The following is a 15,843-nucleotide window of genomic DNA, read 5'->3' as shown; positions in this document are numbered from 1 at the left end:
GGGCTGCCCTCCCTCCCCATTGGCCTCACGGAACTTGGATGCTGCCATACGCTTCTCAGAACAATTCCTTCACCTCTTTTTCACAAGTGTCACTTCTGCACAGACTGAAAACCATCTTTATGAGGTGAGCGGACAGAAATACAATTAAATTATTTATCGTGAGGCACAGCCATATGGCTTGTGTTTAAAGGAACTCAGCTTCTTCCCTTATAAAAAAGGAGCTCCAAGAAGAGCTTATTTTCTCTCTCAGAGGGATTTGTTTTCCCTGCGAGGAAAAGGAAAGGATCTGGCTTATACAGACCTGGACACAAGGGGAAGAGAAGAAACCACTCTGTCACGAGAGGCCACCCTCTCCCAAGGCCCTTTGCCTCACTTCACTGCAGACCTTCCACCACCCCATCCCATTCCTCCCACATAAGTCCCCACCTTCCTCCACTTTCTCTCTCTGTTCCCCTCCTCCTCCCAGCCAGTCTGCCACGTGGGAGAGGATACCGGATATCCTTCACTTAGACTCTGACTACAGTGAGAAAAGCCAAGCCCTGCGCCCACAAAGGTTAGGACAAAAGGAACTAACACAGCTTAGTACATACTTTAACCTTCCCCAAAGACATTTTTTTTTTTTTTCCCAAAGACATATTTCACTCATCCAAATCCCAAGTTATGGTTAGTGGGAAGAAATAAGACACAAGTAACACAGAACCTTTTAAGATCAAGGCTCAGTGGACTTATAGAGAGAAAAAGCAAATCTCTTATTTAGAAATTAAATCCATTCAATGGCTATTAAATCATCCAAGCACCCACATTACCATGTGGTACCATGCCTCTTTCTTTTATCATGAGATAGTATAGATGCTATAAAACTATCAGAAGCCTTCTCTAGAAGGTTTTGCCTTACATTTATTGTTACCCTGCTTATTTGCCATGCCCGGACCTCAGCCCACAGCCTATTAGAGAATCAAAAAGCCAGGCAAGAACGGAAACGACTCTTCACGAGTCCATTCCTTCACATGCCAAGAGCTTTCTCTTGGTGAGATTGCCATGAGGTTACCACAAGACGTCAAGATGGCTATTGCAAAACTACAGGACAGTAAAATCATAGATTTATTTATTGGCTTTTGAAAGAGTTTAAACCACCTAAGTCACTATTTAATTGCAAATTTCTCATTAGCAGTCTTTCCTCCTTCTGAACGTGGCAGAACCAATGTTGCTCTGTATGAAGATAAGCGTTTGGGATGAGGGGAAGTTGTGACTTAACATCTTTTCCATGCTGAACACAAATGTCATCTCTACTACACCTTCATTTTATCAAATAGGTTCAAGATAAGGGCATCAGCCAGATCCTCCCCCACAGAGTGAAAAAAACAGTTTCCACCCAATGCCCAGGACAATCAGTGTGTATCTGAATTGTGACACAGCACTTAAGCTCTGGCTATTTTTCTCCTGCATGAGTTCTTCAGAAATCCAAATGGCAGGCCCTAAATGGCAAGAGTCATGTCTAATTCAACAATATCCTCCCACCCCTTACCATTTTTCATATCATAAATACTCAAAAATGATTGCTGAGTGAATGAGTGTGTTCAGGCCTCAAATTCACACCTGTCTGGGTAGGCTCTGCTGGGTCTCTCTTGTAAAAGTCTGCTGTGCTTTACGAAGAAAAAAAGACTTCTGATCCTTAAAGGGACAAGTTAAGACCAGCTATGCAACACCTTGGAAGGCATTTAACACTGGGTCTTCGTGTCTGCATCTGTGATACAAAGGGGTGGACCTAGCTGATGTCTTTTTTTTTAAACTATTTTATTTTGTTTAGATTGTTTTATTTTACATTTATTTGCTTGTTTTTATTTTTTATTTTTTATAATTTTATTACTTTATTTTTTAAAAATTTTTATTGGAGTATGATTACAATGTTGTGTTAGTTTCAGGTGTACAGCAAAGTGAGTCAGTTATACATGTACATATATCCACTCTTTTTTAGATTATTTTCCCATATAGGCCATTACAGAGTATTGAGTAGAGTTCCCTGTGCTATACAGTAGGTCCTTATTAGTTATCTATTTTATATGTAGTAGTGTGTATATGTCAATCCCAATCTTAGCTGATGTCTTAAATGTGCTTTGGCTCTTTAATTCTGAAAACAAAACATTACAGCACCTCCTACAGGCCAGTAGGAAAACATTCCCACCAGGAAAAGCCACTGTCATATTTTAGCCCCTAATTTCAAAAACCACTCCACAGAAGCCTAAATTAACCATATTTTTGTTTCACTCCAGTTCTAGGAGAAAAGGGAAATATGTTTAGGGATGAGCAAGGCTTCAGAACTTTATTGTATTCCTTCTGCATACATATTCTAGACCTAAACAGAGAAATCGAGTTGAATAGCCCTACAGCAGAGAATACCTCAGTTATCAAGAAAATATTTTAAATTACATAAAGGTTATCCTACCCTATTTTTAAATTAAGAAGGTCCACGATCATGTTAACTTGAAATGACAGTAGAATTTCTTAAATTTCCAGACATGCGTTTCCTAAGTAAATCAGGGTTGGCCTAAATAAAATTCTAGAGAGCACCCTCTAGTGGCAAAAACATGCAATTGCTGAATAGCAGTTTCTCCTGAGATTGCACACACTGGGCAAATACTAGCTATCATTTGTTGAGCACTTATTACATTTCAAGGACTGGTCTGGATGTTTTACATGGTAATAAGATAAAGGATTTAATAAAGGCAGTTTTCAATGTCACAGAGAGAACAGGGAGGCTTTTATTTCACAGAGGCCAAGCCACACTTTAAGATTTATTTCACTGTGTTTCTCCCACTCCCCCGTGTATCCCTGAACACTAGGAAGGGCCTCCAGCCTTAGCACATTCTCCTGCGCCTTTATTGCACCTACTTGGACTTCTTAGCTGTGTGACAAGCTCTATAAGTCATATTTCTCTTTTATTTTCAGCTCAGAGCCCTGAGTTTCAAGTTAGCAAAATGAAGAGAGAAGAGAAAAAAAGGAAGCAACACTTGGAGGAAAAAAAAAAGAATAAAGGGGAACAAACACAGCGCAACACTTTATGAAAATCTTCATGAGTCTGGGGATCTTTTAATTCAAAAAAATTACTTAACATCCATGATTCGAGAGGCACTTAAACAGCAAAACATGTATATATATGATTACAATTTATATTTTTCAGTAATCTACATCATCTTCAGGTCTTCTGAGTGTCCTGTGTGTTTTATCCTAGTGAATTTCTGCACTTAGCACTACATCTGATAAAACTGGTGCTCATTCTCAAAGGGGTTTGCTAAATATTACCAATGCTGACTACAAACCTAGACCTACAGAGACAAATATCGTCGTACATTCTAATTATGAATGTTCAGCCCCTTCCTTAAAGAGCCCAAAGTCTCAGCACCCATGCAAAGGTGACCCCTCCACCGAGGCTGCAAATTCTGATGTCTACCAGCTGATCAGTCCCAGCTCTTAGCTGGCTCCATGGGTCCAGATCCTCCAACTTTTTAAAGGACACTAGAGAATGCAGAAACCTCCTACTTTTTAAATTTTGGAAACTTTGAATGTAAACAAAAAAAAGAAAACCAGACTCTGTGAGAAACACTGTCGGAGCCAAACAAAGCAGGTTTTCTGCCTAGAGGCGTCCCTCCGGTTGCAATTTTCAGCCTCTGCTCCCAGGACTTTTGAGAACTGATGTTCAAGGCACCCCTAGGGAACGCCTTCTTGATCAGATCCTGAGGACTGTGACGCAGAAACTCCAGAAGGGAAGAGTTGTTGGGTGCTTCTGAGATGCTTTACCATCATTGTACATGTCTTGTGCAGGCAAACAACATATGCTCTTACTCGGTGATTTCCTTATCTGACACTCATTATTTGGATATTCCCACCAGTTTCTAAGAATGTAAGAATTTGCCGTCTATTGTAAAACACTTTTTTGCTCTTGGTAGTCAACCAGAGTCATCTCTTCTTCTTTGTGGTCATTAAAATCTGACCTTCAGTAAAACCCACACCAGCTTTCTGGATTAGCCTATGATATCTCTAACAGGGATTGTGGACTCTGCAGGGAGACAGAGGCACTAAGACAATGCACACATTTGAAATGGGGTCAATGCGTCGTTGCATTTTCAGCAATATGAAGACAGAGCTCCCCTATTAAAAGTCTACTTAATCATTTCACATTTTTCACAGTTAACTAAGGAAAACCCACGCAAGTGGGTTTTCATTTGGAAGAAAAATTGCTCTGGGTCCGTGCAGCTTCAGAATTTAAATTGCTGCGGATTTGTATACGTGTCAAATGTGCACATTTAATAAATTCTATAAGCACTGCCCTCAACTCAAAACTTTCTCGACTACAGAGCTGTCTTACACTGATACAGAGCAGGTATAAAGCCACCTGTACTTGGGTCTTTCAAAGAAAAAAATACATAGGGAACTTTGCACTTTCTAGGAGGAATAGCTAAGAAGTAGATGTCTTTGCGTAAAACAAAGGGCCTTGTTGAAGCTTCAGTAGGAGATCAGGACAGGGAGGATGGGAGGAAACACTAAGGGGGCCCATGCAGAATCCTCAGGCCAGCTGCCGGAACGCCAGAGGCCTACTATTACATATACACAATGGGACTTTAAAAAGTTACAGGTTCAGCAGCTTGATGGTTTTCAACAGGATTGTGGGAGCTTTGTTCCCTTTTTATTTGGTTTCTTTAAAAGATGACTGGAATGAGGGCTTTCCGAGACTTGGGGTAGTCCTCAAACATCTTGAGGTAGAATCTAAAAGACAAGAGAGGAATAATTATAAATACAACCAAGCAGTGGTCAACGACTGAGGTTTGATCTGTTTGGAATCCCTGTTACAAATCAGCCTGCAGTTGTTCAGGGTCTGACGCTTCCAGATGGCCATCTATCTATCTTCTTCCTCCCTCCTGCTTCCTATCTCTTGTAGATGCTGAAGCTTCTCATGCTGAGAAATAAAAGTAATAGCCAGAGGACAGCAGTGGTGGCCGCACAATATGATGAGCGCACCTGATGCCACTGGATTATACACTTAAAATTGTTACAATGGTAAATTTTATGTGATGTGTATTTTACCCAATGAAAAATACATCATAGCCAGAAAGAAGTACTCAGTGGATTCAACTGAGAAATACAGGGAACCAGAGACCCCAAAGAGCATGGGCAACGCTAACCCTAGAGAACTGGTCATGTTCCCAGGAAAAATATCCCTTCATGAGGGCTGGGAACGCCAAGAAAATGTTACCTTGTGTTATGGGTTGAATTGTGTTCCCCCCAAATATATGCTGACGTTCTAACCCCCAGTTCCTGAGAATGTGACCTTATTTTGGAAATAGGGTCGCTGCAAATATAATTTATTAAGATGAGGTCATACTGGAGCAGGGTGGGCCCTTAATCCAATATGACTGGTGTCCTCATGAGAAGGGGAAGAAGAGACACAGAAACAGACACACATGGGAGAAGGCCACGTGAAGACAGAGGCAGGGATTAGAGTGATGCAGCTATAAGCCATGAACACCAAAGATTGCCGGCCACTTCCAGAAGCTAGGAAGAGACAAGGAAGGATTCTTCCCTCGAGCCTTCAGAGAGAGCGTGGCCCTGCCCACACCTTGATTTCAGACTTCTGCCTTCAGAACAGTGAGAGAATAAATTTCTGTTCTTTAAGCCACTCGGTTTGTGGTCATCTGTGTCGGCAGCCCAGGGAGACTAATACATCTTGTAAAAAGGCTTTCCCTTTAAGTGACCAGGCTGTTCTCTTACCTAGTTGAAGCTGGCAGCTCTCAAGTTATAATTAAGATGGTACACTCTGTTCAAGTACCATAGTTTGAACTGGGGGACAAATAGTATTAATATGTCACCGGAGGTGGCTGGTTTTCCGTGCTGTGATTTGAGGTCTGCTGAGCTGCCTCTCACAAACCCCAGTAAGCCCTGTAAAAAGATGCCCTCCGCCCTTCCCTCTGAAGCAGGCTGACATAACAGGACAGGGCCTCAGTTTGGATTTTGCTGTTGTACTAGCTAGAACCCTCTGGTGGGATTGCTATCCCTCCCCTGACCAAGCCCAGCACAGGCCACCCTTCTCAGGGCCCCTCCAACTGCTGGCTGATGCCCTGTCCTCACCCCCGCCCCTCTGACCCTGGTGGGCAACAGGCCTGCCTGAATGGGGGAGAACGATTACACTGACCCCCTTCCAGGCTGGGGACCCTCTGGCGCCCTTCCCCACCAAGCAAAGGAGGGGGTAAGAATACGTCATGAGGAGAGTTGCTGTTTCATTCATTTCTCACAGGTCTCTGCATAAATTCCACTCCAAGGAAAAGAACACATTCTTATTTAAACCTTCAAAACTTTGAAATTAATCATTAGCAGGACTAAAACACCTATGCAGGAGTATAAGGGGTTCCTTCAGGGTCCTGGTTCCAAGTCCGTTCTCTCTTTGGGCATCCATCCCCTCTGTCACCGGTAACCACAGGCTTTCTCTTTCCTCCAGCCCCATTTCAGCGAAGGGATCTGACATTTGCCTTTACAGCCTGATAGCAACTTAGTCTGTAACCCTTTCCCTTCCGGTGATACTTTTCCTTAACTCTTTTGTCCTCACCCCATCCCAGGTTCAGGGATTGGGAGGGAGGTAGGAGTTGGTAAAGCTTTAGGCTAGACCCACAGGGGAATGGGTCTAAACCCCTGCAATTCCCAGCATTCCCCAACAGATGGCACAGTCCTGAAACTGCTCCACACAAGTACATAATTGTTGACCCTATCTTCCCAGGAAGCCAGCAATGACCTTGGTAATGATTTATGGAGGGTGGAGGTAGAGGAAGGAGGAGAGTACCAAAATAAGCCCTGGTATTACACAGATTCCAAGAAAATAATCCTACAGTTTCCAGGGCTCTGTGATTACCTGAACAGTTAGCACCAAACCTAGAATTAAAAATAGTAGGCACACTAGGTACAGGGCTAGTACTTTTCCCCAGTGGTTATCCATCCTGGCTGTACCTCAGAATTACCTGTGAAGCTTAGGAAAGTGCAACCTGGGCTCCCACCTATGGAACACACTTGGAGAGATGTGGCGGAAGTGAATTGAAGCACGGAAATGGAATCTACATCTTGTACCTCCTCTTACCTGTAGCCCACTGCCAAACAGCAGCCATTGCCAGATAAGCCTGATAGGAGGGCACAGAGCCTGGGTCAACTAACTCATGTGGACACTGAGTGCTTCTCTCTGGGAAGCCTTCTTCAACAAGGAGGCATGTGGCTTCCCAAGTCACTTTGGTGCTCCTGTCTACCTGGGTTTGTTTTTGCTCATAGGAAGAAAAAAAATTGTTACTGTTACTGTCATCCAGCTAAATTCCAACTTCAGTGAAAATCCAAAAAGTCAGAATTTATCCGTCTGGATAATTGTATCAACCTTACCTTTTAAAAAAATAAAATAAAATCTCTTCGGTGTCTGTATCTGACTCCGTGTGTTAATAAAAGCCTATTTGGAGAAGAAAGCTACGTGGACACTGCCACCTTGATTGAAAAGTTTACCTATGGTGGTGAAAAGCTCTCAGCCCAAGGAAACAAAGTGAGAAAAATGCAAATGCAAGTGCTGGGAGGGACCAAGTGGCCAGGGCATAGCCGATCCATTCAATGATCTCGCCAAGGAAATTGGCTCCAGAAACGTATGTGAACAAGCCACCTGCGTGCAGAAGAATCAACAAGTCAATCATCAGTGCTAGATCATTGTTGCATTAAAACCCCTGTGCTTTGTTCCAAAATACATAAGGGAACCTAGGATGAATGTGGGGTTGGACTGCCTTCAGAGTAATGGGAGTTTGGTGGAATCCTCCTGGGGAGAAGGGAAAACAGCATCAGCATCCTGTAGCCCTCAGAACATCCTGGAACCGTGAGGAGTGGCCCCAACTGCTGGATGGGCTCCATCCAAATCTCCCACAGCTGCTGGACTACTGGTTCCGGACAGGACAAGGATGAGGTGCAGGAGGTTGGGGATTGTTTCGTTCTATTAAGTAACATTTCCAGCTACCACTCACCTTCTCACTCCTTCCCTGGACACCAACACAGCACGTCCACCGCACACAAATTAAAAGAACACAGCACGTGAAAATAATAAAAACCTGAACTGATGTGAGAATTAGTCAGATTCTCCTTTGGCATTTGCCCTCCCACTTCTGCAAAGCAGTACACTCTGTTCAAGTTTAAAGTACAGAGTGGGAGCTGCAGGGGTTTTGCCCTACTGGAGGCTGGTGAAGTCTGTTTCTATTGATTTTAAAGATTTCCTTTTCTATCCAACCTCTATTTCTGACCTCAAAACTGTATCTAGAAATCAACACATTTATAATGTTAGGAAATATATCTACACTCAATATTTCTGCCCCACGCTAAACTGGGAAAGTTTCACCCCAAACAATTTTTTCTTTCCATACTTATACAAAGAAAATTTTGTTTTTAAGTCATTATCTAACATAACTTAATAGTTGGGGACTAACTTTGGCAATTTAACTTTTAAGAGCTTTCTCTGCTCTTCTCTATCTTTCTAGTTACTGAATGAAGACTTAATAAATCAAAGCCCCTTAAAGTTATCTTCCTTAAAGATGATATTGCATCAGCAGTTCCTGACTTGTAATTCCCCAGGAGGAAACACTGGCCTACTGCAAAGGGTCTATAAGTAGTCTGTGAATATAGCAAATGGTGTATCTCAACATACAGTATTATTTTTGTTTGATGTAGGTACTGAAAGGATGTTAGCAACATTCAAATTCATTTAAGTGTTACCGAATTCAAAGTAGCTTTGTCATTATTTTTTTAATCAGTGGATATTAGTCTGTGCCAACATCATGTCGTAATTCAGTAATTTTTAAATGTAAATAAAGAGTTGCATTTACATCAAAAAGGGTGAGAGCCATTGACCTACACAAATACCCACCTAAAAATGTTGAAGGATGACTTGGACGAATTCACTCCCACCTGCTTATACTTGTCAGCCTCACACCTTGGTTACTTGGGAACAGTTAGAACTTCAAATATTCTGCACCTTAATCTCTGAAAATGCACTTGTACTTGTTAGACTTCCCATCCTAATTTTTGATTACGTAAATATGGTTCTCTACACCTTTTAGAACATACGAGTGGCAGGAAATAAACAAATACTACCCCCTGACTACTCACTAGGTAAGTCTAGTGAGACTTATTGAAGAGGACAAATCTGTTGGTCATACATGATTAGGCTTCATTTGCTAATCTAGGAAGGATCGACACTCCGTACATACGATTGATAATTTTTTCTGTCAAGTTGACTGGCCATGGGGTGCCCAGATATTTGGTTGACCATTATTTCTGGGTGTGCCCGTGAGGGTGTTTCTGGGTAAGATTAACATTTGAATCAACAGACTGAGTAAAGCAGATTGTCCTCCCCAGGGTTGATGGGCATCCAATCCACTGGAGGCCTGAATAGAACAAAAAACAGGGTAAGGGAGAATTCACTCTCTGTTTTTGAGCTGGGCCATTGGTCTTCTCCTGCATTCAGACTGGAACTTACATGGAAGCTCTCCCAGTTCTCAGGCCTTGGGACTCAGACTGGAAATTACACTGCCTACTCTCTGCGGGCTCCACCTTGTAGATGGAAGATCATGGGATTTCTCAGCCTCCATAGTCATGTGAGCCAATTCCTCATAATGAATCTCTTTATTTGTCAATATCTATATCTATATTCTATTGGTTCTATTTCTCTGGAGAACCCCAGTACAGCACATAATAATCTTACCTACTGCAACTAAGAGGCAGCCTACTTTCACCCTACCCCAAAGCCCTCCCTCCCCCTACCTTCAGGGTATTGTGATCATGAACCTTCCTGGGGGCTCTTCTCTTGAACTTCCAGGTTCAGATGAGGACTGCAAATGTGCTGTGGGGTAGGATGGGATGTGGAGGAGCAGTCAGGAACATATTGGGATATATTGTGTCATCTGTGCCCTCTCTGCCCCCTGTCCCTTTGTTACTCATAGTGTAATTCCTGAGACAGGCTCTCAAGGAGGAGTGGGAATCTGGAGTGCAGGGGAGACATTACCTTGTGGAATCCTATAGATGATTTCTCCAGGCTTCCTGAGCTGGCGCAATATATAGTCACTATGAATGTTGATTCCCATTCCCAAAATAAATAAGAAGACACCTTGGCAAAGAAGAGAGGGAGAAGTTAAAAATGTATCCTGTTTTTGGTGTTTTTCTCACAATCCAAAGTTTTGTTGTTGTTGTTGTTTTTCTAAAAATGAAGGGAAGGGCATTTGACTTCGAATTTTAAGAATGAAACTAAGGCAAAAAGGGGGGGAGGGGGCAACTAACCCTGGTCCTAAACTTGAATGAAGGGGCTGTGCTGTTTCATAAACCAAAGGGCTGAAAATGCACAGTGTCACGTGATAGAGGCAAGTGGGAAAGGAGAGAGGGAGGCCCTACCATCATGCAATACTTAAATAAGTAAATAAACAAATAAATGAATGAATAAATAGCAAGTTTTCAGCCCATTCACAGATAATCAAACCACGGTCGGTAAACTCAACAGCCAACTCTAATCCCTTCTCCTTTGCCACCCCCACTACAGAGGCTGAGAGACGGTCTTGTGACCTAGTTCTGCCAAGAGGATGTAAAGGGACGTCTTCTGGAGGTTTCCTTGGAAATCTTCTGCTTTTCTGATAAAGGGGGCCAAATGGGACCAGTGCCTCTATGGCTTCCCTCTTCCTTCATTGCCAGATGCGATGCCTTGAGCTACAGGAAACGTCTTGCAGCCATGAAGCGGCTGTGATGAGGACTAGAAGTAAATATGCTCACAACAGTGGAGCAGAAAGTGCCTGGGACCTTAAGGACACCAGCAAGCAGCTGAAGGAATGCCGAAGCCACCTACCTTCGGACAATCTTGTTACGTAAGAAATACACATTCTTAATTATTTAAGTCACTAAGAGTTGGGTTTCTGTGACTTATTGCTGAGAGCACTACTGATTGATATACCCACGCTCGTGGAAGTAATTGGAGAGCTTGGCACCTAGCAAACTGGTTTCCACCACGGCCAGTTCACACACACACTCCCCTTCCCCATTCACAGGTACAGAAAGGGCCCTGGTCTGAGATGAGGAGAGCTGGGGTCAGGGATGCTATGTATTACATCCCAATGGGCCCAGAATCACTCACTGTTCCACATAGACGCCCAACCCCAGCTCTCAGCCAAGTGTATTTGTGCTGATCAAAATACATCAGGCAGGGGACTTCCCTGGTGGCACAGTTGTTAAGAATCTGCCTGCTAGTGCAGGGGACATGGGTTCGATCCCTGGTCCGGGAAGATCCAACATGCCACGGAGCAACTAAGCCCGCAAGCCACAACTACTGAGCCCGCTCACCACAACTACTGAAGCCTGTGTGCCGCAACTACTGAGCCCACATGCTGCAACTACTGAAGCCTGTGCACCTAGAGCCCATACTCTGCAACAAGAGAAGCCACCACAATGAGAAGCCCGTGCACCGCAACAAAGAGTAGCCCCCGTTTGCCGCAACTAGAGAAAGCACACACGCAGCAACGAAGACCCAACGCAGCCAAAAATAAAAATATAATAAAATAAATTTAAAAATACAAAATACATCAGGCAAAAAGCAAGAACAGTTGAATTAAAAACAGTCACATCTACTCTCACCTCATTTGCTATGATATGAAACAATGATTGATAATGTTGTCTTGTCAAAAGATTATTAGCCTGGAAGAAAGGAAACCTGGGAAGGGACACCGATGGAGGGAGGACAAGGGGGTGGGAGAAGGAGGGGAGATAGCATGCACAGCAGTGGAAAAGCAGGCACCTTAGATTCGATGTCTGTGTGTCCTTGGATAAGTCACTTAACCTCTCTCAGCCTCAGTTTTCTTATCTGTAAAATGTAGATTCTAACAGTACCTATCTTACAAGGATGGTATGAGACTCACTCATGTGTTGATTCTTTCATTCATTTATTCAGATAACATGTGTTGAGGTCTTACTATGTACCAAGCACTGTCCTAAACACCAGGGATATAATAGTGAGAAAAACAGTCAAGGTGTCTGTTCTCATAGAGCTTACATTTCAGTGGAGAAACACAGAAATGAATTAAAATAATGAAAAATTTTAAATCACATAATATCACTACAAAGCAGAAAATCAAAGTAGGATAAGGAGTGAATTGGGGTGGGGAGGAAGTGTCTCTATTTTAGATGAGGTCAATAGGGAAAGCTTTTCTGAAGATCTGGCATCTGTCCTATGATTTGAATAATGAGAATACAAAGATCTGAGGAAGAGCATTCTGGTAGAGGGACTAATAGATGCAAAGGTCCTGAGGCTAGTATAGGTTTAGCATGTCTAAGAAACAGAAGGAAGGTGCTACAGTTAATGCTTTAAGATAGATGGGGGAGGGGAGTGGGTGGGGTGGTAATGAGGAGATGAGAAGAGGATGGTAACTTTCAAAATCCCATCAAGCTCTACAGGATATGGTGAAGAGTGTGGATTTTTAACTGCAACAAGGAAGCCGATGGCAGGTTTTAAGCAGGGGAGAATAGGATCTGATGTCAGTTTATTATCATTACAAAAGAAGTATATATGTTTTGTGGAAGATGAAATGCTAATTAGCAGAAATAAGAAAACCAAGACACTTTGTTCCTACCACCCAGAAACTACCACCATTAAACACTTTGGTGCATGTCCTTCCAGATCTTCATCTTATGTAACATCTAGGCATATTCCAATTTCCTCAAATGTCCCCAGAATACCACTTCTAGCTGGTTCGTGTAAACTGAAGTCCAATATAGGGCCACACCTGACATCTGCTCATTACATCCTTTAAGGTCATTTTCATCTAGCCCAGACCCCTGTCTTTTTTTTTTTTTTTTTAGGACACTGACTTCTTAAAAAGATCAGACAGTGGTCCCTCAGAAAGCCCCCCTTTCTAGATAAGACTGGCTTACTTCCTCATGGTGGCATCTAACTTATTTTATTCTTTGTGTTTCCTGTAAACTGGCATAAATCATTTTCTTGTGTGGTTATGGGATCAGTTGAATAACTATACAGTTAGGTACATTTATTTATCTGTTCTCAGTGTTGAGCGACTTTCATTTGGATTTTTAATTAAGTATGAAGTTTCATGATTCAAAGGACAAAACTATATTAAAAGAAAATTTCTGCCCACCATCCCATTCTCTTTACCCCAAACCCTACAGATACCCTTTTAAAAAGTTTCTTTTTTATCAATCCAATAGTTTCTCCTCCAATTTTCTACACAAAAAGCAGCATACTATACACACTGTGCACACTTTATTTTTATTTAACCACATGTTCTAGAGATGTCTCCAAATGAGCACAGAGACATTCCTTGCTTTTGTTTTGCTTTGTTTGATTGTTTTTGTGGCTCCAGAATACTCCATTGGGTGCACGTACCAGCATTCGTACAACTAATCCTCTGGCCATTCGTGTGTTCAAATGTTCCCTCTGACTGCTGTGTGGAGAAGGAGCTACTGAAGGTCAGGACTGGAAGTAGGAAGTTTAGCCTAAAGGTCACCATGGCAGTCCAGGCAAGAGGTCATCCTGGCTCAGACCAGGATGAAGTTAGTGCGGTCATGGAGAGCTGAGCTCAGTCGGCACATGTTTTAGAACTAGAGGCAGCTGTACTAAGCTGATGGAGAGAACGCGATATGTGATGTCAAGAGCGGGATTAAGGATAATCTCTGCCTTTTTCCTTTGAGCCAAAATAATGTACAAACAGTTGAACCTTTACTTTAGTAAAGAACTTTAGTTCCTCTTGCAGATAATGAAAAAAATTCAATGATCAGTGTTTTCTACTATTTTGGATAGGTGGTCAGGAAAAGTCTCTCTGAGGAGGTGTGAATTAATAGAGACCTAAATAAAGGGAGGGAGCAAGCTCCCCGAGTATACAGGGACTGAGCATTCTACACAGAGGGTGTAGTCTGTACAACAGCTCTGGAGCAGGACAAACTTGAGTATTCCAGGTCCAGCAGGAAAGCCACTGAGGCTACAGCACAGTGAGATGGATGGAGATAGGAAATGAAGTCAGGAAATGGGCAGGACCAAGAACATTTGGGTTTCATAGGCAGTGGTAAGAAATTTGATTTTATCCTGAGAGTAACAGAAATGCATTGGAGGGTTTTGAGATGGGTAATGACACGATGTTTTTCAAAGATCTCTCAGGCTGCTATACAGAGAAAAGACCAGGGTGGAGGTGGTCGTGGGGTGGGTATGGAGGGAATGGAATCCTTGGAAGGTTATTGCAATAGGATAGGGAGAGGTAATGGTGATTTAGCCTGTGGGAAGGGGTGTTAACTGGGCTATGGGTGAGAAGCAGTCAGATTCACTTACCCACGCTAAACCGTATGTCTGTGTACCACTCAGCAGGGTATTCAGCACAGTAAACCAGATAGTAGCCTTGGAGGAGTCCATTTCCCATGCAGAAGACAAAGCCTCTGAAAAGGAATACAACTGGAAACGGCCTCCCTCTAGTGAGCAGTGAGTAAACAAATGTCCTAGGGTATATGGGGGAGAAAGGTCAGGATCCATTGTTAAAAAAAATCAACCAATGAGATGAAGCAACAGGCAATCACATCAAACCCATTTTTAAAAACCATTTCCCTTAAATGTATGCAATGAAAGAACATTATTATCTGGTTCTAGAGCAATCATTTAGGCTATTATTTGTCTTGTTTCATTAAAATACATAGTAGTCACCATGCATTTCAAGCCACAACAGCCTTGAAAGGTAAATTTCATCCTTATAAATTAAGTGAATAAATTCAATCCTATAAACACAGGACTGGAGGTCAGCTTTATATGGATCTAGAAGCGAAATCCAGATTATACTGGAAGAAAGATAAAGCCAGGCTTATCCCACGTAGCAGTGGAATGGAATTGTGATAGGAGTCATTCACATATATGTGGCTTTCCATATGTCTCTCTAATATGATTTAATTACTGATATTGTAGCATTCTGTAGAAAGTGGGCTGCAGAACCCCTTGAGAAAAGTGAGAGATTCCTTTAAATGCTAGGAACTATGAATCTAGAGGAATCTAGGAAGACGTTAAAAAATATAAATAATGTCAAAATTAAAATTTGCCCAAGATATAATGCTAAATACTAGACAGCAAACTATGTCCTGTTTTTGATTTTTCTTCTTTTATGGTGCAATATAACCATCATACAGGAAAGTTCATAAACCTATGTGAACAGTTTAATGAATTACTATCAAATAAACACCCATAAAGTCACTAACCCAAGTCAAGAAACGGAATATTGCCATCACCCAGAAGCCTCCTATGGGTCCCTCCTGTTCACAGTATCACCATTACCCCAGAGGTAACCACCATCCTGATTCCTGTAATAATCATTTCCTTTTGCTTCTTTACAATTTTACCTCATTTGTATGCATCCCTAAAAATATAGTTTATTTTGCTCATATTTAATTCCATATGAAAGGAAACTCATCATTATGTTTCTAAGACTCAAGCATGTTGTTGTGGATGGCTATAGTTCATTTATTTTCATTGTTGTATATTATTGTCATGTATGAATATACCACATGTGCTTATCTATTTTACTTTGATGAATATTTGAGTTCCTTCCATAGTGTTTTACTTACTCAAAGATAATTTTCCCAACCCACACACATATGGTCACCTTATATTTGATAAAGGAGGCAAGAATATACAATGGAGAAAAGACAGCCTCTTCAATAAGGGGTGCTGGGAAAACTGGACAGCTACATGTAAAAGAATGAAATTAGAACACTCTCTAACACCATGCACAAAAATAAACTCAAAATGGATTAAAGACCTCAATGTAA

The 15,843-nt window shown here is 42.0% G+C and overlaps 1 protein-coding gene across 1 annotated transcript in view; it reads right to left on the bottom strand.

Moving 5' to 3' along the window:
* Nucleotides 1–4,694: 4,694 nt before the first annotated feature.
* SRD5A2 (steroid 5 alpha-reductase 2) overlaps nucleotides 4,695–15,843 on the bottom strand; it is a 55,872-nt gene continuing 44,723 nt past the window's right edge. The window contains exons 2-5 of the mRNA XM_007191379.1: nucleotides 14,366–14,529; nucleotides 10,058–10,159; nucleotides 7,525–7,675; nucleotides 4,695–4,761 (exon numbers count right to left, since the gene is read on the bottom strand). Coding sequence (XP_007191441.1) covers nucleotides 4,695–4,761; nucleotides 7,525–7,675; nucleotides 10,058–10,159; nucleotides 14,366–14,529 — 484 coding nt within the window. The remainder of the gene's footprint in view (nucleotides 4,762–7,524; nucleotides 7,676–10,057; nucleotides 10,160–14,365; nucleotides 14,530–15,843) is intronic.

Source organism: Balaenoptera acutorostrata, chromosome 12 (assembly GCF_949987535.1).
Source record: "Balaenoptera acutorostrata chromosome 12, mBalAcu1.1, whole genome shotgun sequence".
NCBI lineage: Eukaryota > Metazoa > Chordata > Mammalia > Artiodactyla > Balaenopteridae > Balaenoptera > Balaenoptera acutorostrata.
The sequence above is the reverse complement of the archived record's forward strand: the minus strand, read 5'-3'. Positions and strand labels throughout refer to the sequence as shown.